At 36.7% G+C, this 27,612-nt stretch overlaps 1 protein-coding gene across 1 annotated transcript; it reads right to left on the bottom strand.

Annotated features, from left to right (window-relative positions):
- Positions 1-631: 631 nt before the first annotated feature.
- On the bottom strand, positions 632-25,870 carry CLIP4 (CAP-Gly domain containing linker protein family member 4). The gene is made up of 18 exons (XM_032184313.1): positions 25,811-25,870; positions 24,908-24,945; positions 22,631-22,692; positions 21,885-22,031; positions 19,550-19,689; positions 18,573-18,666; positions 17,573-17,734; positions 15,771-15,889; positions 14,111-14,347; positions 10,689-10,824; positions 9,863-10,003; positions 7,231-7,314; positions 5,792-5,932; positions 5,226-5,360; positions 3,311-3,434; positions 2,451-2,515; positions 1,710-1,782; positions 632-1,088 (listed from the first exon to the last, which is right to left on the bottom strand). Exons 4-18 carry the CDS (start codon positions 22,015-22,017, stop codon positions 767-769), a joined length of 2,106 nt encoding a protein of 701 aa, XP_032040204.1. The 5' UTR covers positions 22,018-22,031; positions 22,631-22,692; positions 24,908-24,945; positions 25,811-25,870; the 3' UTR covers positions 632-766.
- Between the last annotated feature and the right edge of the window lie 1,742 nt (positions 25,871-27,612).

Below are 27,612 nucleotides of genomic sequence, written 5' to 3'. Positions count from 1 at the left end.
ATTATTTTAAAGAGTGCTTCTTACAGGAAACTCTTTCAACAAATACATACAACAAAAAGTGCATTTAACAACTACATGCAGTGTCTTTGTGTGTTTTTATAGGCTTTTTACTTAATTCATTCACTAGGATAGCCGCAAATACTTGCATTTATCAGCCCTTCTATATTCAGGAGGGGATAATGGCAGGGGGGTAAAGAGAGTATGGATCTGATGATAAAATATAGAAATACTTCAAGTGCTTGAAAAAAAAAATGTCTTTTTTGCCTTTTTTATTGCTAGCAGCTGGTATTGAAATTGTCAAAGTGTCTAGGAAACACACGTCGCTCATTAACCACCTCCTCTATCAAAAGCAGGCGATGCATGAAGCATTGTCAGTTCATTACTACATGGAAGAAAATTGTTTAAATACTATATGAATCACGAAGCAACTTTAGAGAACACTGGATATACTAGCGTTCTCCAACTGGAGCATGATTCAAATAATACAGCATCTCAAACCCAAAAGCCTTTGGAGTAAGAGTACCTTTTCCCAGGTAAGAGCTGTTTCATTAAGAGAAACAGAATAGTGTGTTTACTTCTTAATATGTGTGTATATGCATATATATACACACATACGCACACACACAATATATATATATTTATATGCACATATATATATTATATATATGTTAAATACAAATACAGGTTTACTTGTTCAAAACATAAGGTGGAAATCTAGATGAGGTTCTTGTGTGCTTTGATTTCCTACTTTGTAGCATATTTTGGCTCAGCAAATATCATCTACAAGTTTTGCCCCATTAATCCCGCGATAAGTTACTCTGCTAGGTCGAACTAAGACACCATGGTTCAGCTTACAGGTGAAATAGCGCTTTTCCCCTACAGAGCCATCATTCTTTCCCTTGGCGCTTCGGAGTTCAAGTCCGAGCCATATCCCCGGTGCAAAGTCTGTAGGACCAATATACCTGATTGTACCCATTTCATTGGAGCTGGTCAGAAGAACCTGCGAGCCTTCGTGCAGCTTCACCAGTCCCTCAGTGGTAGTTGCACTGGTGTTACTCCAGCTGTGCCGTGACATAGAGCTCTTAGACCTAGTTTGAAAAGCAGAAAAGAAAGTTTTATTTCTGTAAAACACCCAAGGCAAATTTGTAATTTAATGCAGGGCAAGAAAAACTCTCAAACTCCTTTAAAAAAAAAAACGGTTTTGATTTCATGTTAATAGCAAAACATAATTTTAATATATTAGAATACACCGTAGTCTGAAATGCTTGGATTCCTGATGTTTAGCACAGTTGACAATATTGGCAAATTAAGCAGTACAACACATTTTGTTTGGGGCTTGAAAGAGTTTAGCCAAAACAACTTTTAATGTGCAAAGGTCAGTCAGTATTCTGGACTTCAAAGAGCTGTGTGAAAAATACAGGAACTTGGAGAATTTGCAGTGATTAACAACTAGAAAACCATTTTGATGCCACCTTGAATGTTGTATTCTTGAATACAATGTTGAATACAATATTCTGTGTTCCAGGAGTGTAATCCTGGATATCCACAGAAAAATGGTTGACTACTGCTTAATCTTCAAAGAAAAATCTTCCAAGAAAAAAAGAGTGGACATGTATCTAGTTTTTTTTAAGCACAAATATTTTCTTTTGAACAAGAAACAGCAAAGCTAACAGCCAGCTCACCCACCCATTTTAAACTTAAATACTCACCTAACGAAGGAGTTTCTTCTGTTTATCTCTCTCTGTGAAGATGCAGAAGTTGTGCTTAAGCTGCGCCTAAAACCTAAATGAAAAGGTTAATAGACTGTGTAGAACTTACAGGTGTTTTTTTTTTGGTTGTTGTTTATGAGCTCATTTTTTCTGTTTTTACTTTTATACTGTTTCCACTACCTTTGCTACACGGTCTCCCTGCCAATTTGGAAATTAAATGTTGAAACTTCTCATGAAAATTAGTGTCTGTAACATGTTCAAATGTTCCGAGATGAAATAAATTTAACAAACCAAACAAAGGTAATTTGAAGCAGCCTTTTCACAAAAAATCTTAGGTAAGGAAAACCAAAAGTGACTACTTCAAGTATCTCACAGAAGTTTTAGCAATTCTGTATGCGCCTCTCCCTACACTGATCCCCTCACCAGGGGATGAAGGACTGGGTTCAATTTATGATTACTATGATTAGAGTGCAATACAGTAATAAGGGAAAAGTGTCAAGAGTCTTAACTCTGATGTAATTATTTCCACAAGGACAGGGTTAATAACATGGTACTCCACATTTCATTCTGCAGCCAGCAACTGTGGGCTTCATTTTTAGGATCGAACAGTCAGACCGTTTGCTGGCATTTAGGTTCCTTGAAAATCCCTTTTGCTTTCACAGAGGTTAGCTTTGTGTAGTAGGTACTAGTTGAAGAATGGTAGAAGGCTACATAAACCAAATCAATGTCTTTCACACCTACCTGGAAAACTGTGATTTATTTTACTTGATGAAGTCTCCGCGAGAGAATCCAGTGAACCTGTTAATCTAAAAAAGCAATAATAAAATGAAGAAGTCATTTAAACTCAACTTTTAACAGAACTCCTGCTGGAGTACTTCTTGTCAAATGTTGATTAAGTTCTAATCATTTCCCTTCCCCATCCACTCTCAAAAGACACCAACATTTTAATTGTAATAAGGCTGGTATATAAGAGGTGAACTTACTGATTTGCAACAAGCAAGTTACTATGGAAAGTCTTTTATTAACAGACAGAGAGCATGTATAATTTTGAGGCAAAGTTCTTTAACAGTGTGGCTCAGATAGGACGTTAAGGGAAAGAAAAGAAAGAAGCTCTAGCAGAGTAACAGGATTCAAATATAGCAGGAAAGAGCACGGTATATCTCAGATCTTCTTCCAAAACCAAATGGAGAGGCTACAAATTAGCTTGGTGGATGTTTTGAGTCTTCTGTGCAATTAGGAATGAAATGGTATTTCTAGTCAAGCCCAAAGGCTACTTCCTTTTATAACCGAATTTTGCGTGGAGCATTAGGATTGTTTTCATTAAATCTAACTTTCATGACCCAGATTGTACTAGAAATGGAGGCCCTGGAATGAAAATACTTGAAGTAGCAGCAACGGAAATGGAGCTGCATTTCCAATTTATATTCTGCTTTCAAAAAGCTGATCTAAGAACCATAAAGTTTTTAATGGAGGTAATAAACTTCCATTAGCAGAATAAAGAGATTATTTCTTCCATATCTGCTGCAAAACTTCATTTTCCACTGGAAATATATTAAGAAAGCGTTTGGCAATACAAATATTAAACCTGCCTCAGTGCTTACCTCTGAACACGAGATGGTGGTGCAAATATACCGTATCTAGGAAGACAACTGAAGTACTGAACACCTCCTACTGAACCATCATTCTTACCGTGAGGCTTGTCCAATTCAATTCCACACCAGAACCCTACAAGATTTAAAAACAATAAAATCATGGTTATTTAAAAAAAAAAAAAACAAAAAAAAAAACACACACACACACCACAGGCTTTCCTTTATCCAGATTGTTGGTACAGTTGATATTCACCCACATTAAGAAAATAGTTTCCAGCTAAAAACTGTCTATCTACCTAATAACATACATACAAAAAAAAAGTTTATTACAAAAAAAAGTACCAGAATAATTATCTTTAGATTTATTGTATATGTTTTCAAAAAAAAAATAACAGCATTTTAATTAACACAAAGTAAAAACCTTTGATATTTAAACTAAAGTTGAATGGAATTGTTACCAATTGCAACAGGGGCTACTTGACAAAAAGGAGATATGAAAGAACAGTAGTGGAGGTTCAAGTTTCCCTCTTCAGTCCTCTGACCACATGATTTATGCCTCATCTGAGATCATCAAAGCTAAAATTTAATTTCTGACATTAATTCATTCCTTCTCTCAAGCTAGCAAGTTACAATTACTGCAAATATTAAGGGTGACTGTATGATATTGAGTATAGGGTATAAGAATCACAACTTGCCAGCAATTCATCTCATACAGAACACTGAGTAGGCATCAAGATGATAATAAGCCATTCATAACCCATGATAAATGAGAGCTAATTATGTAAATGTGCTAAATTTTGTACTCCATTAGCAGGCCTTATGATATCCATCTCCAAAAGATTCAAAAATTTAATTAAAGTCACTTGGTACTAAGGCACTGGATAAAATGGTAATTCTAATAATCAGCTCGTGAAACTCAGGAATGACAACTCATGAATTAGGAGGTCTCGGTTTGTTAGAAACTCTCTCCTTCCTGTTTTCAGAATTAAATAAATATCTGCATTTTGCAGCAAAATGAATAGGAAATAGAGTTCTGGTAACTTGACAGAGCTTTGATATTAAAATTGAAATTTAAAAATGCATGTTACTACTAGCTTTGCAAAGCTGTTTTTACTAGCTTTTCCCATCCTTGCTTCTTGCAATACCATACTTTTCACCAAAAAAAATCTTTCCTTAATTTGGATTTGAAAGGGAGGATACAAACTGTCAAACAGTGTTCTGGTTTTAAACTTCTTAGAGTGTATTTAGGAACTGGTCCTTTTCTCATTGTTTACTTCGTAAGAAGTAATAAGAATGTAAGAGTGATCACACAGAAGTGTAGAATTAGTTAAATACAGTATCTTAAGCAAGGATTGCCTAAAATGAAATTAGGGGAAGTGATGAGAATTAAGGAAATATGTAGTTTGCACTGCAATCTCACATGTTCTTTTCTTTTTTAAAATGTTGATGCCACCAAATATCAAGACAAGAGTATTGCTCATTACGTATCAATTAAGTGGACTTTAAACCAGGTACTTAAACCAATAATACTTGCCAGCCAATGGCAATTATGCATTGATTTTACAATAATATTATAATCTTATTAAAAGATACAGACATAAAGAACAGAATGTGGTTTAAAAAGAATAAGTAGTCAAAAAACTGTTTCCATAATTTAGGTCAACTCAATCTGTTTGAAAATGTCTGGATACACTGCAACGTGGTTTTTATATTTTTCCTAATTTATACACGCACACACACACGCATATATATATTCAATGAAACATAGGAGAAAGAGAACTTTGAAACAAAAAAACAAACCAGTACATTTAGAATATTTTGGAGGGAGTTAAGAATAAGGAGTTATCAATGGTTTCCTTCTTGTCCTCATGTGCAAGCTATTTCAAATTGGTTCTACAACATACACAAGGTGCATTGCAACTACCTGGTGCAAATTTTGTCGTCCCACAAAATCTAACGGTGCCTGTTCTCTGTCCTACCACCAGTACTCTGTCTCCAACTTGAATTTCTCCCTCATTGAAAGGAAATTTCCTCGTAGATGAAGAAGAACTGTACAGCCCTGTTCAAGAGAAGAACAAGATTTCACACCGTTAATGTTATATCTTTAAAATTAAAGAAAATCTTAGTAGATAGTAAACCACTTGATTGGTCAAATATCAATCCAAATATCCAAGTAACATAGTGTACCTTTAATACATAGCAACACAAAGTTGTTTAGACAAAGAATTGCTTTGCTCCAGTGGACAGTTGTGGACTACAGCCTTTTCTCTATGAGCTGAAAGGCACAGTGACAAGATATAACATTTTTCTGCTTGAAGATGTTACAGAAAATTACGAAGCCGCAAAGCTTAAGTTTATCAATAACCTACTTCCAAGTGCCTTTCTTTAACCATCTCATATTCTGAAACAGCCCAAGTAGTTCCATGCAAGTATTTAATACAACAGTAAACTTTCTCACTTGAAAATATTCCTTGAGAAAACGTATCATACCGGCACTAATTTTAGATGAGACAGAAGACGCTCTAGTAAGTGGCTTTTTATTGCTACTAGTTGAGTTCCGCTTCTTAGAATAATTCTGCTTGCCTTCTAAGGAGGTAGTAGAAGAGGAAGAGCTGCTGTATCCAGGAAAACCTACAAGACAAAAGGAAATAGCCCTTCAGAGATCACATTTGGAAATGGACAGACTAAGCAGAATAGAAAGCTCCTGCATGAGGGAAGTTATCTGTTCTCCATACAGTGGGAAGAATGCAAAGTAAAGGGTCAAAATTAAAAGTTGTTTGTTTGTTTTTAAGTAGTAGTTAAACACACACCAGGAATAACGTAGGTGGACCTGGTTCTCCCTTGGGAATACGGTGCTAGTTTAGTGCTGTAAGAGGTCTCCAGAAGTCCCATCTTTGTTACTCCATGAAAACTTTTCTAGACAGTCCCAAGCAGATTTATTAGAATATGGAAGCCTTAATATTAAGAGATCATGCCACCACACTGTCTAGACTTTTAAAGACTTGATGAGAAGTGGAAGGAAGGTGACACTATGTGAATGAATTATTGTCTGGATTAAAGCCTACTATATTCTCTTCCATAGTGTGTTAATATTAATATTTATACAATAAGAAGTGGAAATAAAGAGCTTTCATCACCATTTGCAAACCCTGATATCTAAACTGTCCAATAAGATTTATGTTCAACTTTCCTCCATCATTTTCAAGACTCCCACGGTACTGCTTTGTTTAGTTGTGTGTTGTTTTTTTGTTAGTTTGTTTGTTTTTTACCAACAATGGCAATATGGTTTTACAGAGGAAATCCCGAAGGCGATTTGATTTTTATTTTTTTAAGAATACCCCTGAAAGTGAGGTCCCTTCACGTTTTAAATTCAGCATATACACACAAAAAAAAAGGTTCAGCAAAGTCATAATCCAGTTCTGAAACTAGATGATTGCAGAGAATGATTTATATTTAAATGGAAATTTTTAACAAGCTAGTTTCATTTTTCATAAAAAGCCTGCAATTGTGTCTTCCATGATACCCATCATCAAAAAATGAGCAGCACAGAGCAAAAGGTCTCCCTTAGAAACATAAGGTACATCTGTAGGTACTCTGGAATGTCATTTACTAAGAGACAGCTTTCAGCTTTATGGACTTGTCTGTATTCTTGGCCGTGTATCTGGGTAGAGGCTGTTGCTGCCAAACCAGCATAGAATGACAGGCAAACATTCACATAATTTACTCTTGCTCCTAATACACTAACGTGTACTTCCTTGGAAATTGAACAGATAGACAAGGTTTTTATTTTTATTTTTTTTAAGTAAGCCTTGCAGATGGAAGGCTTTTACAGAGGCAAAACAGCCATAATACTTCTGCTCTACTCATTTTTTCCTCAAAATGTCAAAAAAAAAATAAAACTAGTTTAAATTTAAAATTAATTTAGTTACCTTCTTTTGCAGGTAGCATTTTTCCCCTGTTAACAGTCATTAAGTTGGTTTCAGAAGCACTGGGTTTTTTTGACATATTTAGGCCTAGAATAAAAATATATACATATATATAAATATCTACAGAATTCAATTGTATCCTAACAATGAACAGCAATTTTACAGGAAAATTGTGTAAAAAATCAATTTGAAAGATTTGCAGATTAATGGATGCATGGATAAAATGGTTAAAACTGTAAAACTCTTTAAATTCTTGCTAAATAGGTAAAACATGACTGCAGAATTATTTTAATGGATGTTAGACACCTTAACACATTAAAACAGTCCAAACTATCTTGCCACACTATCACATGGTCTGCAAAATATTCATGTTTATATTGAAGGAGTTTCACTTAAGCCTTTCAGATATTCACATCTATTACATAAACAACACACAACAATACTTTCATGGTATTTAAGGTACATTATTCACTACTATTAATTTCATACTTAAAGATTAAAGATTACAGAAGATTTTTGAGATCAAATCTTCAATCTATAAATAATGAAGTATACCAATACCATTTTTAAGGAAAGATCCTTACTCTTAGAGCAACAATGTCGTGATATGCGTATGAACTAGTATTAATACCTTTTACATTCTATAAATAACTGTTTCACATTTCTAGCTGTGTTCTAACCAAACTCAGCAAATAACAAGCTTTTTTATGATATGCCCTGTCCCTGTTATGAAGAAGAAATCCTGCATTTTTTATTTATCTATCTCTCTCAGCTTAATTCAGCTACAGGGGCTGCACTGGTTTACAGAAAAAATTGCAGAAATTTTATATCATAGCCATTAAAAAAAAAATCTGTGACTGATAACACATTTCTCAATTTGATTAAAGTAATCCTTTTTCTAAAATCTTGAAAAAGCGCTTTCATCAATCCGATGGATGATTCAAATCCAGCAGAAACAAATCAAATTTGAAAATCTCTACACAGTATCATATTTTACTTTGCACCGTAAAACTATGTTTAACCGTATCTACAAAATACATTTTTTTCCTGGATTACAAGCCAGTTAACTGTAGAGACAAAGTTTAAAGGAAAGAAGAGACTTAATCTGCTGATGCATATAAACACTGCGAAACAAAGTTCTGCATTATACAGCTTTATCCTCCCATTCTAGATGGTGAAACAGCCAGGCACATTCATTCTAATGGCCCTTTCGATACAAGAACATGAACATCTTAAAAATAACAGCTTCAAGGTTACTGTTAGTAGATGTAAGTTCTGCTGGGCATAACTCACTCTGATTTTACCTACAGCAAGCATCAAACGTTTTAAATTTACAAAGACATGCAACTTTGACAGAAAAGACGGTTTATGGCTAAACTGTCTTGAACACACCGTCTGTGGCAAAGGAAACAGACCTCTCCATTACAGTTTAACAAGTTTTAAACAGTTCACAACAAACTGAATCAAACATTGAAATAATTAATTTAATGAAGTCAGCATAGCATAGATCTGCTCCTGAGCAACACAGCTAACAAAGTAATTATTCAGAGACGTATTTTATGCAGGACATCGATTTCTAAACAGCTTAAATCTTGTGTTAATTGCAAATACACATAATTAGGGCTTACTTTCCCCCTCAATGTATGCAGAGTTACATGAAACATCCAAAATGCTGCCAAAACACCCCTCTTACCAGCCTGTCACATTGTTTCAATAGCCTGCATAAACCTGCCACATTGGTAAAGAGTGGAGTATTTTAGGGTACATGAGCAAATTCATAGAAAATGTATGCATATTCTTCCATCCTTGAAGCTGTGTTGCCTTAGTATGAATCATCTAAACAGGATTCAAAAGACTAAAGACATCCTAATGTAATATATTTAATAACATTATTAGCCAGCCAGCTACAGAGCCTGATTATGCATGGTGGGCACTGTACACAGCAGGAAAGTCTGTTCTCAACCTTGAAATCTAAACAGATGAGAAGAGATGCATCACTTGTACTTTGCAAGTCGTAAATTAATCCTTCCGTATAAGTTTATTTGAATAAATCACTAACAGTCGAAACCAGTGCCAGGGACTGAGCCTGTAACTCTAACCAGTAGTTTAAGGCCTTAGTACAGTACCATCTGTTCTCTTCTAATTTGCCTCTGGTTTTACCCAGATAATTTAATTAGCAGATAAAACACAATCAGTTAAATGGTTACTTGATTGTTTTGCCAGAAAATTAATTGTATTCAATTTCTATACATAAAATTGTATATAGATTGGTGAAAATCTTGAAACTAATCTCAACGTTTCAAGTTACCCAGGAAGATCGTAGTAGATGAAATCAGGTTACGTTTAGACATGTAATTAATATCACAACCAATCAGAACTTACTTTAAAGGATCAAGAATAAATGCCATGATGAACTCCTACACAGTATATAAAGACAAGAACCTCTATTGGCACATAGTCCCTAAGCAGCTATACACAGCGTCCTACCAGGAACATGCAGTTAACGGCACCTTCGCATCCCATGTGATGAACTAATTCCAAACAAGTATTTTAATATCAAGCTTTACAGGACTGGTGGTAATTCTTGAAAACTAGCTTCTCTATATCTTGTCTCAACAGGAAAGAAAATACTCACCAGAATTCACTTTGGAAGTTACATGCGTTACATCTATTTTCTTGGATTTGACCAAAGGAGAAGATCGCATGGAAGTACTCCGTACAAAGGGTTTCTTCTGATCATAAGACTTGCTTATTTTAGAAAGAGGTGCAAAGATACCTGGAGAGAAAATTGTATGGGGCAAAAAGAATCAGAGATAATATTAATGTAATGTCTTTCTCTTACAACAGTTAATTTAGTATTTTTTCAGCCACGTTCATGGCTAGTTATGCTGTTAAAGCTCTTGTAGGGTAGGAAGGGCTAGCTCAAATGGAATTGCGAAACCAAAAGTCTCATGAAGCAACTTGAACAAAGTAATTCAGGCAGTCAGGAAAACTATCAATTACAATCTCCTTTTTGGCCTAATGGTAACACTCAGTCTCCGCTGCTATAAAATGCAAGACTTTATCTCATGAGTATTCATGAAGTATCAATGAAAACTGGAACAGGTTGAGAACAAGCATGCCTCCTTTCAAAAAGGAAAGCAAAGCAAGTAAAGAAACATGACCATGTTACGGAGCTACTTACAAGAGAAGTAGCTTCAACAGTACAGTCATAAAAACAAGACAGATTATTATCTCAGTTTCAAGGTATACCATAAATTTTCATTATTTGTCTCAGTGTTCTTGCAAATATTTGCAGCCAAAAAGCTAGTCCAGGAACAGTTCAAAGAATCAGTAAAAAGAAAACTATAAAAAAGGCAACAGAATCTGCATTTATTCTCCCCAAAAGTTTATATCTTCCAAAAGTGTTTTTTTTTTTCCTTTAATCCTCTTAAGACATGAAGTATAAAAAAAGGTTATACCGCGTTTTGGTGCACACTTGAAGTACTGTACTTTTCCAATACTTCCATTATTCTTTCCTTCTGCTTCATCCAGTTCTATGCCAGCCCACTGGCCACTGGCAAATTGCGTTGTACCACAAAATCTTAGCGTACCAACCTAAAGCAAAAGGCATCAACATAGAAAGACTGTTAAAAAAACATTGTTTGCAAGAGCGTAGTATACATTATGCAGGTGAGAGCAAATCATCACCAACCTTTTAATCAGAACAAACAGAGAAATGCAAACGTAATGATCTTCCTTGATGATTGACATTCCTATATTTCAATGCCAACAAATGCATTTTCCAAAACTTATAATTCCTTCTGTGGATATTTTGAACAATAGCAGTGGCTATTGACAGCTCTCATAACAGACTAGAATTCAACAGTAAGCACCATTGTACAATACAACTCAAACTCAGCACAGTACATGAGTGTATGCCTAATGAGAAGTTCTACTTTCAGTGACCTCCATAAAAGTAGTTCCAGAAACCCAGTTTGATAGCTTGCTGAATTGAAAATTCCATGGAAATATTAGATTTTAAATTCCGTAACTTTTTTATTTATGTTGCAGGGGTTAAAAGGTAAACACTGCCTTCAGAACATATTAATCTTTTCCAAAGAAAATATTAAGTCTTTTATTCCCCTCTTATGATTAAAGAAAATTTAAAAATCTAACTAACGTTTTTAAATATTTTGTTGTTGTTTTAATATATATTATGTGGACTCAAGACATTAGTCTTGCTAGTGGACCTGTATTTACTCTGCACAAATACACATTATAAGCACACTAACTTCAAGAAAATCAGGGAGCAATATCTAAGAAAGAAGTATTTAACATTGATTTCAATTCATTTTCATATTTATATTCCTATCAGTTATAGTAATGAAAACCCTTCATCTTTCAGTTGCTCAGTTCTCATCATCCCCTATGACCTTAATAATCTTACTTAATTTTTTATTTTTTTTTTACCATGACTTCACTGTCTTATCCAGTCTTCAGAGAGTAAACAGACAGGAACCTATTTTTTCTCTAATCTACAACTTTTTGGCTATGATTTCTTAACATTTCATAAGAAATAAACATTATCCAGAGACTATTTTTCTTTTACTCTGAAGATCTTTAAACTTGATCGTTATAGGCAGGTACATAACATCTAAACACAAACTTTTTAGCTACAAACCCACACATCAAATTCACCTGGGAGAAGTTTGACTAAGTGGCCTAACAGATTCTTCCACTCTCCACCAAAGGTGGCTTAAACCTTAGGACTTGAATAAGAAAGGAGCAGAGGATACACAGGCCATGATACACAGCAGAAGCAGGAAAAAAGTTTCCTCCCAGCTACTGGTTTCCCTGCAGTCACGCTTCACTTGAGCATCCATTCAGGTAAACAAATTTAACAGTAGGAGAGCAGACATGGAAAAGGAAGACTGAAAAGCACAACCACATTCTTCCTTCCCACCTGTCATATGACAGCTTCAGCTCCTGTAACAAATGCTAGCAACTCAGAAAGCTTTATCCATACACAGTAAGCAAAATTACAGTCCAAAGAGTACTGTGGGCCTTATTTCTTGCAAAAATACACAAGAGTACTAATTTCTTCCCTTTCTTTCTATAGAATCTTTATTAATTTGCATTTACATTATTTCCCCTTGCTTTTGCTGTGCAACAGCATTCTGTAAAAGAAAATTCCATGGATTTATTTGTCTTTTAAGAGCAGGCAGCTTCCTCTGCATACTTCAGTTAAAATGCCTTCTGCACAGGTAGTGATTCCCTAACTTCTTCGGACCTGATTCCAAGAACAGACCACAAAAATGCAGGATGGAGGCAGCTCTGCACTCTCAGTGGGGTCCACTTTAAAACACTTCAGTTGTGGTAATTGGTAATTACAAATTACAAAGTTATACTAGAATAATACTAGAAAAATTATTAAACACAAAACTATCCAAACATAAAATTTTGCTCACAAATGTCTTCAATATTTACCAGAAAAAAATATTAGGAATCGTAAAAGGAATACTAGCACTCTTAAATCATTTCCAAGCCCTTGCTATCGCAAATAAAAGGTATGGATATTAACTGCAACAATGTTAAATTTTTCAAATTCATTTTTAAATAGTGTCTAGCAAGTTAGCTTCTTAAAAGCTATTCAAATCTGAGCTGGACCAGTATTAAATGTTCTTATACGTCTACAGAACAATATAATGATCCCTCTGGCACAATACTGCTTCAAAGATTTTAGCTGCATTGCACCAGTGAAACTGGGTTACTCTAGGCTAAGCAGAATTGAAGATTTTTTCTGCTGCCTTCTGGAAACTGACAGGGTTCATTAGTGAATGAATACTGGCAACTTTGAAACTTGGACAACTCACAAAGTAATCTGTAAATGTTACTATCATTTAATGTAACACCAAAGGCGTTAACAAACTGAATGATGCTGATGTACTACAGGATACTGTTAAAATTTTGTATATGGATGCAGATGTTGTCTGTCAAAACTGCTTTCCATGGGAGTGGCTCTCTTTAACAGCTAACTATTCGGCTCGTTACTTCATGTAACCGTATCCTTACTGCCAGAGTTCATACTTCTCAGAAAGCATTTTAGAGCCACAAATTTGAAATATGACTATCCAGAAATTATAAGGATAATACAGAATCATAGAATGTTTTGAGTTGCAAAGGACCTTACAGATCATCTAGTTCCACTCCCCCTGCCATACGCAGGGATGCCACCCACTAGACCAGGTTGTCCAGGACCTCATTCAACCTGGCCTTGAACACCTCCAGGGACGGGGCATCCACAACTTCTCCAGGCAGCTTGTTCCAGTGCTTCAGCACCATGCGAGTAAAGAATTTCCTCCTAACATCTAATCTGAATCTTGTCTTTTAGTTTAAAACCATTTCCCTTGTCCAATCCCTACATGCCTTGGTAAGGAGTCCCTCCCCATCTCTCTGGACCCTCTCTAACAGGTCCATGTCTTCCTCATACTGGGGGCTCCAGACTGAATGCAGTACACCAGGTGGGGTATCATACAAGCAGAGTATAAGGGGAGAATCCTCTCCCTCAGGCTCCCGATCTTTTGATGCAGTTCAGGATAGAACTGGCTCTCTGAGCTGCAAGTGTACAACGCTGGTTCACATTTAGTTTTTCATCCATCAATAACTCCAAGTCCTTCTCATGAGGGCTTCTCATTAATCCACTCAGCCTCCATTCATGTTTGGATTGCCCCAGCCCATGTACAGGACCTTGCACTTGGCTTTGTTCAACTCTGTGAGGTTTGCACAGGCCCACCTCTCAAGCCTGTCCAGGTCCCTCTGGATGGCATCCCTTCCCTCCAGCATGTCAACCACACCACCCAGCTTGGTGTCATCTGCCAGCCCACCAAGTTACTCAGCATACCTTCTGTCCTGCAATAACGACACGATCTCCCAGCTTCAGGCCAAGCGATGAAAGCATGGCCTTGCCTGTGACATGATTACGGTTTGGAATCACGGCTTTTGAGACATCACATGACAGAGACACTGCATCCAGCAGTATCTGCTTGATTTCTTTTGCACTGGCTGCTGCATCTGCCATTTCCAGTGGCATATCTACTGGATCAGGAACCACATCCACTGGGATCTGCCCTTTGTCATTCTGTAAAAACATAACATACTACTGGATTTAATGTTGTGACAACTGATTAGAAAAAAAAAAAAAAGAGCAGTTTATGAAGTTTTTAATCCACTTCATTAGATATTTTTCCTAGAATATAAACAAGGATAAGAACATCCACATTTTCAAATGAGGATGCCAAGACATCCTTAGGCAAATAAGCTAACATTTATGGTGTCATATTTTCAGAAGTGCTAAGTTTCCAAAATTGTTAATCTTAACAGCATTATTAGTACTCTGGACGCATGAGAAAGAAGGAAAAAAAAAAAAAAAAAAAGCACCTAAAGCACCTAGATATATCTGTTTACCCCAGCACAGATTCATTATAGTAAGAGAATTCTGGTCATACCAATACTATAAAGCTAATACTTCCCACAGAATTTATCTTTCCCCAGTGTACAGTTTAATCCTTGGTGAGGCTTATTCCAATTGTAAGATACCATTAAATTAACACATATAGCATGTGTAGAATACAAAAAATTGGTGTCTCACATAAACTTGAACAACTTTATTCAAGTATTTATTCAAATATGGAGTACTGCATGTGAAATGCAATGAGGATTAAAAATCCTTTCTAACCAGTTTCCATGTCCACACAGCAGTTACTGTGATTCCTCTATGTCCCATGAGATGCTCACCCTAGGCCAGAGTCAGCTGAGTACTAACTAACCTGAAGTTAACCTTAACTCAAGGCCAGTTGATCAGAGAGCATATACACGGTTTGGCCTTCAGGCTGCTACAACGGCAAGTTCTGCCTACCCTCTCTTCAAAGGCATTAGTACAAATCTTAACCCATCTTCCAAATTTCAGTTTGTGGAAGCACAACTATCTGTGTAAAAAAATGAATTTGAAAATGGAGAACTGAGATACCACCTACACTTAAAATCCAGGACAGGTGGCTACACACATAGAGCAACGTTTTACACTGTAACTCAGGCCTACTATTTGCTTAGTAAGAAGAGCAGCTAATGGTTCTTCATTATCAGTTACTTATGCTAAGACTAAGTTTACTACTGAGCAATATACTGAGTTGCTGGAGGTCACATACTGTACTCCTGTATTTCTGAAAAGATCCACCTGTCATGACAACTGTTGCAAAATACACAGGCATTTTAACAAACGAAAATTGATGCATCAAAACAGAACATCTTGAACACTGTTTGAACTAATGAACCACATCAAGACTTAAAAATACAAAATTCAACACAGAAGTATGACAAAGCATAGAAAGTCATCCACTACAAGTTACAAGTAATTTTTCAAAGTCACTATCACTCCACATGATACATTTTTAGCTAACCAAAACCCATATACGCCATGTTATTTTTTCCAGATATTTTTTCCCCCAGATAATCAAATCATTTAATTCTTAGCCTTGTGACTTATATACAACCTAACACCTTACCCTAAAGGCAGGATTTGCTCCATGTTCCAGTAAACACTTGACAGCTCCTGTACATAGGTTAAATGCAGCAATATGTAAAGCTGTTCCAAAATCAAAATCACTGCAGGTTGCATCTACATCTGCAATTAAATATCATGTAAGGTATGCAAGTCTGTTAATTGAATATTTCACTTTACAGATTACTTGAGAGAACATTATTTTTTTTAATGACAGTACATTAATTTTTATAATTTATATCGACATTTATACAGAGACACGGTTAGCTATGTGCTAAATGTGTATGAGAAGTGATTCTACAAAGAATGTTAACCTTATTTGCATGTGTTTTTTCAGACCATGATCAAATCTGGAAGATGAGCATTTACTTTATTTTTTGATACTGCTATTTGAGATACCCAATCCACTGAGCTAAGATTAACAAGTAATTTTAGGTTTGAATGTAAATTAATGTTTCATTGATATTTATATTTTACTGTTTATAGACTTTAAACTTTAAAATGAGATGCAACTTCAACCAGTTGTTTTCCTTTATGAACAGGTAGTGGGACAAGGGAAAACTGACTATACCTCTGCTTTACACAAATTTTATTAGTGATGGCCAAGAATTATATAAAAACTACTGATTTTTATAATTCCTGTGTTTCCAAAGAATGGTGCTCAAAAGGGTCCTGCACTGACATTTTGGAAAATACAGTACTGCATTTGACTAGAAGAGGGTTATCGTGATGCACATTTCCATTAATTGTTCCCAGCATATCTTTTAATCAGCTGTGAAGTTAGACTTTGGCACCTCTCCTAAACTATACAAGAGATGTCAATTTGAGTCAATTAAGAATATAACCATTTATTTAAAATGCCAACTGATCTCATACAGAATCCAAAAGCCAGGAAGGATTTAGCAATAATATTCCAGTTTGAAATACTGGTGAAGGATGTAAAGCTTTCCACCTCAGGGCTGTACAAGTCTTCTAGCATTCTCCACTTACAGTTTCTATCCCACTAACCTTTTCCACAAATTGATAAATAAAACTTATCTCAATTGTATCAACATTCTAATATGTTTATACTGAATTAATATTTTAGGGCACGAAATATAACAGACATATAGATCATAAATACGTATATGCACGTCAACTTTATACATAGAGATTGACCAACTTAAAATTTGGTATCTTTCATCTTTTTAAAGTTTTACAATTGATTCTTAGAGCCCTATTTTTTTTTAACTTTTTAAAAATATATATTTATTTATGCCAAACACTAAAGTAAAACAGTTCCTTAGATATGACCTTTCAGATAGCACATATGTGAAGAAAAATTAGTATGTCAAAGCTGCTTCAGTCCCTAGTCTGTCACGTGTTGTTGCCAAATCTCCACTTCTCCTTTACCATTCTCCCAGTATTTCAAACACACTTCTCAATGATTAAGCCACTTAAAAACACTGAGAATTTGCCAGAATAGTTACATCTTTGGTCTTGTGCATACATTCTCTTATTCCTCAAACAAGAACTTAGAATTAAGCTAGCTGCATTCAGTTCTGTTAGATACTTCCCTACCATTTTGTACAAAGCTCAAGCTTATGAACTTTAAAACACAGCAACGCGTTCTGTGCATTAAACCACACACAAAAAAATAGGTTAAGAGAAAACACACCAACAAAATTGACTAGAGGAATAAGAAATTAGAAATTCTTAATGTAAAATGGGTAAGCAAACCCTACACTTAAAGACCACTACACATCAGCTTAGGATCAACAAAGGAACAAAATACTGACAACTATATGAAATAACAGTAATACCTACCTTTTGGCTTTGCATTTTTCAATATAACACTAATAAGTTCTGGAACATCAAAGTAAGCAGCATAATGCAAGGCATTCATATTTGTCCAGCGGCTGCGTAAACTGCTATCAGCACCCAGATCAATAAGCTGTGTTGCAAATTTTACAGCAGTTTCAACATCACCTGCAAGGCAATTTTTTTTAAAACATGCATTAGAGATTTATTTACAGGACCTCAAAAAATATGCATGTGCTTATGTGTAACAAAAGGTACATCAAGCTCTTAAACCTTACAGAGGAGCAACTACTATTAGATGCACTTCTTTTTAGTATTAGAATGCAAAAGTCTTTGCCTGTTATGATAAAAGAGCCAAAATCTCTGCTACATTATGTAACACAACCTGCTTATCTCCAACATAAAGAACAGCAATCTGATTGGGAGAGGAAAAAATAAGTTCCACGATGATAAGGTTTATGTTAAGAGATCTTCCACCACCAGGAAAGCTAGTCTCTGCCAGATTTTGCTATGAAACTTTTAACTCCAAGGAGAACTGGGTTCAGGGGCAACAAACACAACTGGGGAGTTCAGAGTTAAAAGAGCTCTTATTTCCAGTAGTTATGATCATCATAATGTAAACAAAGAAAGATTACTGTTTTCTTCTGACATGATCAGGGTGAAAGAAAAAAGAAAAACAAAAACAGCCAGTCACTTAAATGTTCTAGTTTTACTGACCTAAGAAGACTGTGAATACCTTAGTTCACAGTTTGCACCTCAGTTTGAAACAGCCTTTGCTGTTATTAAATGTATGTGTAAATTAGCACTATTCTTTGAAATACCTCTACCACTAACTGCCACAGCAATAACCCCATAATATTTCAATACATCCCTTTCTCACAGCCACTAAAAGCCAAAACTAAGCACTAAAAAAGTTTACTTCATGAAAACCTTCTGTAATACTCAGTGGAAGTAGCCCTCTTAATTAAACATGCTTTTTCATTTGCAATGATGTTTCTTTACTCACCAATACCATGAGCCCCTGATTTACAAGTGTAATGCAAAAGAGTCATATCAGTCAGTCCATCTCTGTCATTCACATTGCAACCTCTTTTAATGATCTGAGAGACAAGAGGAAAAGAAGCGAATTTTAGCTGTACCATAACTTACTAAATACTGTAATTCATTTTAATGGCTAGTAGCAAAGAAGCTTCCTAGAATACAATGTAAATGCTGAACTGAGGAACATGCATGCACAAATGAAATAAATCTGAACAATCTGAAATTCAGCATTATCTGAATGAACATCATTAAACTTCACTATTTACAAATTTTAACCTGTAATTTTTTTTCCTTATATTATTACTTCTAACATACATTTTGCATGCTGAAAAGTTAACTGCTTTACTGAACAATAGGAAAACTGTATCGTTTGAAAAGTCTCTCCCACAGTTCTTTGGTCTCTCAATGTTATTTATTTATTTACACAAAGCCCCCAGTTATATTATGGTAGGAAGAAACTTTACCATACTTCCTCGCCTGTCTAGAAAAGCCTATAATCCAGAATAAAAATAAGAATGTAGGACAAAATAAGAAACGAGGTGTCCTATGAACGCAACCGATTACAAAGTCCCAAAAAGATTTCAGATCCTATCTCATCTTGTGCCTTGGAAGCATTGTACTTGGTCAGGCTTCACTGTAACTTCATTTATCAGTTTTACATTACTGTTAAATAGGAAACTGAAGCACCAAGGTGGAGGGCCTCTGAAAAATAACCATTTTGAGAAGAAACATTTGATTTCTACCACCTACAAAATGTGCTGAATTTCCTTCTTCCAAATTAAAACTGAAAGTATGTGGAATACAAGGCACTGCTTGGTAATCATTTGTGACCTACAAAACCTGTACCTGTCTTTATGATTATTTCTGCTTTTGAATCAACTGTTTTAATTGATGTTACCATAATATTTCTTTAATGCTGTAAGCATTCAAGGATTTCCTCACCTCATTCCCAATAACATCAATATTCTGCTGGACCTGTGGAACCCACTGTCTTAAGATAGCAAACAACTCAGGAATTGATGTTTTGGGGTTGAAAAGTATTTCTTGACATGCTGCATCATTGGGATCAAAGAAGGAAAACTCTGTTAAAAAAAAAAAAAAGGAATAATTACGTACAACTGTAAGTTTTAACATGCTCTAAGAATGCATCTATTTTTGCAGTCACAGATGCAAAGAATGCAAGAGATTCGCTCCACTAATAATCATGCTGCAAAGTGAGAATATGATAAATACAAAAAACGTTCCTTAATGTCTGTACTATTTATAGTAAGGTCTTGCTTGTACTTCAGAAAAAGCTTTGAACCAGGAACCAATACAATGGTACTGCAAAGGCTGATGTTAAGTTTAGGCAAGGACCTACAGAGATGGGCAATGAGTAGGCTAATAACAGCTTACCCTTATTTCTTCAAGCTAGGCAAAGACTGAAGACTCTAAAATGTTCCCAAGCACAGACAAGCCTCTTGATCTCTCAGCTGAGCAAAGAAACATGTACATGATTTTTCCATATGCTATAAAACATCTTTTCCTTCTTCTTCCATCATAATTGGCATAAAACATACCAAAACATGCACAAATCAGGAATGTATTCTGTGGCCTCCATAATTTCCACATCACAAATGCATCAGTCGCATCTGGTGGCGGATGCAGGTAACAAACATCTTCCAAAATTAAGCCACCAAACCAAAACAGCTTTTGAGGCTGGGTACCTGTAGAACAACTGGTTTTACTATCAAAGTCTGAGGCAAAGAAGGCATTAAGTACCTCAGCCTTTTCCTCATCCTATGTTTTCCCCCCACATCCAATAAAGGATGGAGATTTTTAGTCCTCCTTTTGTTGCTAACATATTTATAGAAGCATTTTTATTGTCTTTAATGGCAGCAGCCAGATTAAGTTCTGGTTGAGCTTTGGCCCTTCTAGTTTTCTCCCCACATAGCACCACGTCTCTATTGTTCTCCTGAGTGGCCTGCCCCTTCTTCCAGAGATCATATAACCCTTCCCACACACACACACAGACCAACTTCTGTCCAAAGCTCTCTGTTCAGCCAGGCCAGCCTTCTTCCCAGTCAGCTCATTTTTTAGAACATGGGGATGGCCTGCTCCTGCTCCTTTGCCCTTCAGGACTCCTTCTAAAGGGATTCTGTAAACCAGTCTCCTAAACAGGACAAGATCTGCCCTCTTGGTGGCTGCTCTGTTAACCCTTCTCCTTACTTTTCCAAGAATCAAAAACTCTATTGCTTCATGATCACTACGGCCAAGATGGCCTCCAACCACAAGTCCCTTCTCTGTTCACAAGCAAAAGCTCCAGCAGGGCACCTTCCCTGGCTGGCTCACTCACCAGCTGTGTCAGGAAGTTACCTTCCACACACTCTGGGAATCTCCTAGACTGCTTCCTCTCTGCTCTACTGCATTTCCAGCAGACATTCGTAAATTGAAATCCCCCCCAAGAAAAAGGGCTAGTGATAATATCATATATCATACGAAACTTAATTTATCACATGAAACTTAAATTTCCAGTCTGCACTAACTCATCAAATGTGTCTCAAGAATGCCAAGTCTGCGAAGACAGATCATTACTTTACGCATGTTTATTTTTCCTGAAAACAAATGATTGCTGTAATTAATGAGCAGGAAAAATAGAGCAAGAAAAAATAATTTTTAAGGTGTATAGATGCTATTTCAAAGATATTATAATTGTAGCTACTTATGAAGATCCTTTAGCCACAGAGACATTTTAATATATAACCAGTTTTAAAAACTATTATAATTCTTACATGTGAAGACAAATCAACATTATTTCAAAAGACAATCACCTAGTTGCTAGTTCTCTGTTAAAACATGTTCCACGGTCCTTACCACTGCAAACAACTACGCTTCCAACACAAATATTCCCCTATAGTTTAGTTCAAATACTGAAATCACACTGAGAAAGCGTAACACTACAGATTTGAAATGTGATGTAAATGCTTAACTACATTAAAATTTGAATTGCAATTTTGCATCTTTATATCCAGCTCTCTGCTTACAAACATCTAATCACGTGTACAGAAGAAACAATTAAAATGAAAAGACATTATAATTAAAAATGTATGCAATAAGAAAATTGGGGAAAGAGTGGGCCTTTATCTTTCAGTTTTCTTTAAAAGAATAGAGAATCCATTTAATAAGCAGTAAGCTTTTTGTGGAAAGAGGGCATAAAGAGTTGGTAGTTTTTCCTACCATTTATTTTTCAAACTTACTCTCTGCTCACCACAAAATCATTTTCTATTAACGTACATACCGCAGTCTGAAGGCATTGGTGCAGCAGCAACAGAAAAAGTAACAGATGTTTCAGAGTTTGGGAATAAAAAACAACGTCTTTCAGTGAGAGAATCTCCTTCTAAGGAACGTTCTGGAAGATCTTCTACAGTCATCTTCTAGAAAGCCACTTTAGTAGGAGGGAAAAAGGAATGAATAGCTTCGTTAGAAATACTCTGGATTAGTTCTATAATTGTAAAACATAATGTATGAGATTAAAATCTTTCCTTTTGCAAACAAATTATTACGACTATCACATCCTTGCAAACCAATAAAATTAATTAATTTATAAAAGCTAGTAGAGTATGGTGCCAAGGATACCCAGCTTCTAGACTGGACATTGTCAAACTCTCATGTTATTAAGGGAAAACATGAAATTTCTCCCAGTTTTTCCACTTGGGCAGTGATGAAAAGAATAATGTTGTAACTAGCAGCTGCACAGTAATAATGAATGGATTAGTTTGTTTTACAGCTTTATGAAAAGGTGAGGCATCAAGTACCTTTCCTCATGCTCAGCATGCGTCTTTCTCTCCTTAAACCTGAGCAAGAACATGCTACCAGCTACTGCTTTCTCCTCTTTTCAGATTCTCGTGACTTCAATCTTCCCACATAAAGCTACAGACAATTCATTACTGAGTGATTCACTCCTGGACTCATGATTCCCTGTCATCTCCTTTCCCAGCTTCTCCCCTCTGTGTTTTAAAATAGCTTTTAAAACAGCATACTTACCACAGTGTTGTAGCCCCCACCCTGGTGTTGTTTCCAGTCAACTTTTCAAGCCTTGCAGCAACCTAGGAAAGAGAAGAAAAATAAAACAGCCACAAAGAATTCTAGTGACATTTTCTAACAACCAGGACAAGTCACATTTTATTTACAGCCTGCATGCTAAGATAAGAGAAGAGCTGGCTACCACTTGTAACTTAGGCAAATTCACAAATAAATTGAAAAAAAATGCTATTCTTGACAGAAAAACAAAGACTAACAGAGGCTACATCTCACAGATGAAAAACTGAATCTTGAGTCTTCATGACTAAGTAGAGTAAAAGTATCACTTCCAATAAACAAACCTCAAATTTTCAAACCTAAAAATAGTCCTCTTAAATTCAGGAATTTGTTTAAACACTTTGTCTGATAGAAAGGATTCATAAAGCTTCAAGGCATGTTTATCTTTATTACACTTAACCTACACATGAGTGAAAAAAAGTAATTTTTTTTTGTTTAAGACTTACTTTGTTTTGTCTGTCTTACACACAGCAATTTACGTGAATGAATTTATTCTAATATTTCCTCCAAATAGATTTGCCACTTTATTTGGGAACCTTGCACAATCTTCATTCAAATACAAAAAGCATTTTAGAAATAGGTTGCAGATGCTAACCTTGATAAATAAAAATAAATCCCTCCTTTCTTCCATATCTTGTACAGTTCACCCTGTCATCAACTTGGAAGAGGTATCCAGATGAAAAATTATAATTTTTCTCCAACTAACTCATTTCCTCAGATTTGTACAGCTGTACAAATCCATGTGCTCACACAAATGAAAGATCAAGGAGGAGGACACTAAGAACAGGCAGGACTATTTCTTCCCATTCTTAATGCGTTATCAAATTGCATTGGCTTAAGCATCCTTAGATTCAACAAAGCCAAAAGTATCACTAGTTATTTCAATTGTTATTTTTATCCAGTAAGGAAAAGTTAGATTTTACATTTTGAATGTCATTTAAAAACATCCCAAACACAAGAAAGTCGTTGCTGTCAGTACTATGGACTCTTAAGATTTCTCTTAAAATACAAGTGACTAATTTAATCTCTCCTAGGAAGCAGTGAAATGAGTTTGCTACAATGTGATATTTGTTCAGAGGCTGCGGACAAATCAAAGCAGAACAGTTTTATGAAACAGAAAGTTTCCCCACATCAGTTTTTCATGGGGAGCACATCAGACACTCTCACAAAGCGCACAAGTAATATGCATGTGTATAGAAGACAGTTGAACCTGTTAAATCAGAAAGAAAGAAAAAAACACACAAGAAATGATTTATATCCTTTTTGCACAGCGCTGTTCAGTACAACAGTGAAGAAAAAGAAACACCGTGAAAAGTAGTCAGACCTGATGGAGCAGATCATTACAGGAAGAGGCAAGATTTGTAACATGTGATTACAAAAGCTGCTGGAACTAGAGATCAGAAGAGACAATTGCAAATTAATAGAAAAAATACAGATGTTTATTGCACACAGACTGAACAAAGTAAAATCTGTGCTTTTTCAAGTATCCAAGTCATTTTTTACTTTGAAGGAACTCATAAAACAAAGTGTCAAGGCAAAAAAATTCAATATACAACAGAGCAAAGTAAACCAGACAGGAAAACAACCCATGTTGTTGGGTAGATGACATGAAGACCCAAGTGCCATGATGAATACACCCACCCACACCATTAAGCAAGGCATCAAACATTTACACCAGTGCCAATACCCTCCAACATAAGCGTGTACATCCTTATGCCACGCGGTTTTCATTTGGATATAGAAATATATTACCATTTTATGACACAATACCGAACCACATAACTTCAAGGCAGCACCCATGACTACCCCCAGAGACTGCTAGCTTAAGTACATGCACATCACAACTGGTTAGTGTGATACATACACACACAAACACCTGGAAAGGCAAAAGGAAAACAAAAGTTTGAAAACAAATTCAAAGAAATGGAAAAGACAAAAAGACCTGGTCCTCAAAATAACTTCTATTCTGAAGAAAAACACAATGTTGAGGTATTAATAATATCCAAGACAGACTGACTCAGATGGGAAGTCCCTAAATGCAACGTCTTCAAGAAAAGCAACAATGTTCCTACAAAAGAGGTAACATTAGTAAGATCAGAAGTTCAGAGAGACAGTAGGAAATGGTTAGATAAATAAAATGAGAAAACAAGTCTTCCTTTTCATAGCTTTGACGAGCTATGCTACTATTAATTGCAGTTCAGCACAAAAGAAAATACCACTTACTATTTGCCAGCCATATGTTGTTGTAATCCAAGTGCAACCTGAAAACAGGGAAATATCATTAGAAAAATAAGAAAACTTGATGGAGTGATCAGATGTACATGCTTTTATTTCGGCAAGATTGAAGAGCAAGTACAAGCTTCTCAATACCCACACGTTACATAAAACATGCATGGTTTAAAAAAAATAAATAAAGTTTTATTAATACAGGATCCAGATTTTTTGTGTGCTCCAGACAATTTGCAACCTTATGTTATGGTACTAGTAGAAAGTTTCTGTGCAACTACTATAAAATACTACCGTACTTCAAGCGATGCAATGGAATGGTGCTAGGACTTTGGCAGCAGGACTTGTCACACGTAGGATGCTGTTTTTGGCAATGACCACATCTAAAGGACTACTTAGGGGTCCAAAAATTTAAAAGCTAGAAGAATAACTAGCTCCAGAGAACAAGGCTCTTGTACAAACGCTAACTAACCAATCTTTAAAATTTATGTTATGGGCGGAAGATGTGTGAATATAGACACGCTCAAGGCCGGTTTTTTTTACAGATTGGTGCATGGGGGGGGCTCCCTTGCAACGCAGCACTTCGAGGAGCCGAAAGTTTGAAGCGGCTCTGCTGTCGGAGCTGTCACGACAGAGGCAAAGCGCAGGGGGGAGGCCGCGCAATCGCCGCCTCACGGAGCTGTCCGCGCGGCGCCTCCTCAGCAGCTCGGGCCCCGCCGGCGTGAGGGGCAGCGGCAGGCGAAGCACCCCGGGGTGCGAGCAGCGACCCCCAAAGCCCCCCCGGTCCGTTAAACGGCCCCCACCGGGCAGCGCCGCGAGGCCAGCGGCGGCCCCGCGCCCTCCCAACGGCCCCCAACGGTCCCAACGGTCCCCAACGGCCCCGCTCCCCGACCCCCGTACCTGCAGCCGGCTGCGCGGCCTCCCCCCGCCCGCACCTCAGGCCCTCGGCCTACCGGCGGCCGGCACCGCCCCCCCGCGGCTCAGCTCCGCCCCGCCGGGCCGGGCAGGCGCTGCGCGGTGATGGCGGCGCCTGACGGGGCCGGGCTGAGGGGAGGCTGCCGGGTGCCCGCCTGAGGCGCGGCACAGGGCGGGGAGGTTCAGGGGGTGGCAGGGCGTGTGTGGCGGGCTGAGGGTCGGGCTGCACTCAGAAATGGCCCGCAGCAGGGCAGGGGGAGCTTGCTAGCACCGTCCGGGGCAACACCGACGCCATCCCAACCATAGCTGCTTAAATGATAATTGAAGGTGTCAAATAGAAACTTGCTTTTCTTGAGCTGCTCCAGAAGCACAAGCCTGCTGCCACTGATGAGAGCTGATGTGAGTGAGCTATGAAAAATGAGCTGTTTTAATTAAAAATCCAAAGCACAGCACTGTGTGAGCCTTTACAAAGGTGATTAATTCGATCCCAAACAAAACCGTGACACTGTTACATAAAAAAAAAAAAAATAAAGCAGGTTTATTTCAGAAGAAAAGAGCTCTTTAAAGTTGTCACTTAAGCTCTTCATAATCTCTCAGTGAGCAGAAACTCAGTTTTCCTCAGAAGTCGAACACAAATACAAACCTTAATTTTTTAAGACCTGATGTGAGCATTTATGCACATTCCCCTTTTAAATCCTGCAGACTTGCAAAGGATAGCAATCCTACCTTGTCTTTTTTTCTTGCTTCCATAGTTTTAAAGCTTACATTACTTGTCTCATGCTGAAATCTCACAGTTTCCATCGATCAATTCTCCTATCATCCAGCCCTAAAATCCATCCCATGGTTACCACACTGGCAGCATCTCTGGAGCCTGTCCACCACCCATGTCCATCAAGGTTCAGACCTCATTCTTGCCTTTGGTAGGGCCTGAACAGTTCTACTAGTCCCCCTCCCACTTTCAGACTAGTCTGTTTTTTATCATCCAGCGCACCAGACATTTCTGGCAGGCTTTAAGAATATTTAATCTCTTCCCTTCAAGAGTGCTCTGTGACCGGGCAGCTTGCTTAAAATGAAAATACCGCCAAATTTAACAGTAGGAAGAAAATATATGAAAGGAAGAACAAAAGCCTTTTATACATTTTTTTGCTTCTTCTCTAGGCTCTGTTCCTCAAACACAGTTTTGTATTCATCTGGGACACTTGTAAAATTGTTCAACTCAGCAAGTTCACAGATAACAACGTAGGCTCAAACATGACAAATGTTTTCCTTTTGATAAGAGTTCTGTAAACAGTAGCATTGTAAAACAAAATATGATTTCATAAACAACATATGACAATCCATCTCATTCTCTTACTCTCAAAATATTTGCTTGTCATTCTCCTATCAATATTCTCTTCTACCACTGTTTTTACATGACTTACTTATCAGTATTACCATCTCTTCTTACATGACCATGAGGCAAAGAGCATTTTCTTGTGCATTATCCTTGAGGCAAAGTATACTTTTTTTTGAAGTGCCTCAAACTTTTGAAGCAATATATAACTATTTAGTAGCAAGAATATTAATGACAAAAGTGCAGTTTCATAAGTGCTTGGAAATAGGTGCAAGGTTTCTTCTCTCACAGAAGCTAAACTAATTTATGTTGTGTCAATTTTTTATATTCCATATACATGCAAACTACAGTTGAAGTTAGGATAACATATGCCGTGTTAAAACATTTTTTCTTGACCCAGGATCTCTATTCAAGAATAAATAATAATGAACTGAACATAAGTTAATATTTACTA

Source organism: Aythya fuligula, chromosome 3, assembly GCF_009819795.1.
Source record: "Aythya fuligula isolate bAytFul2 chromosome 3, bAytFul2.pri, whole genome shotgun sequence".
In the NCBI taxonomy this organism is placed as follows: Eukaryota; Metazoa; Chordata; class Aves; order Anseriformes; family Anatidae; genus Aythya; species Aythya fuligula.
This window is presented reverse-complemented; position numbering and strand designations above follow the sequence as displayed.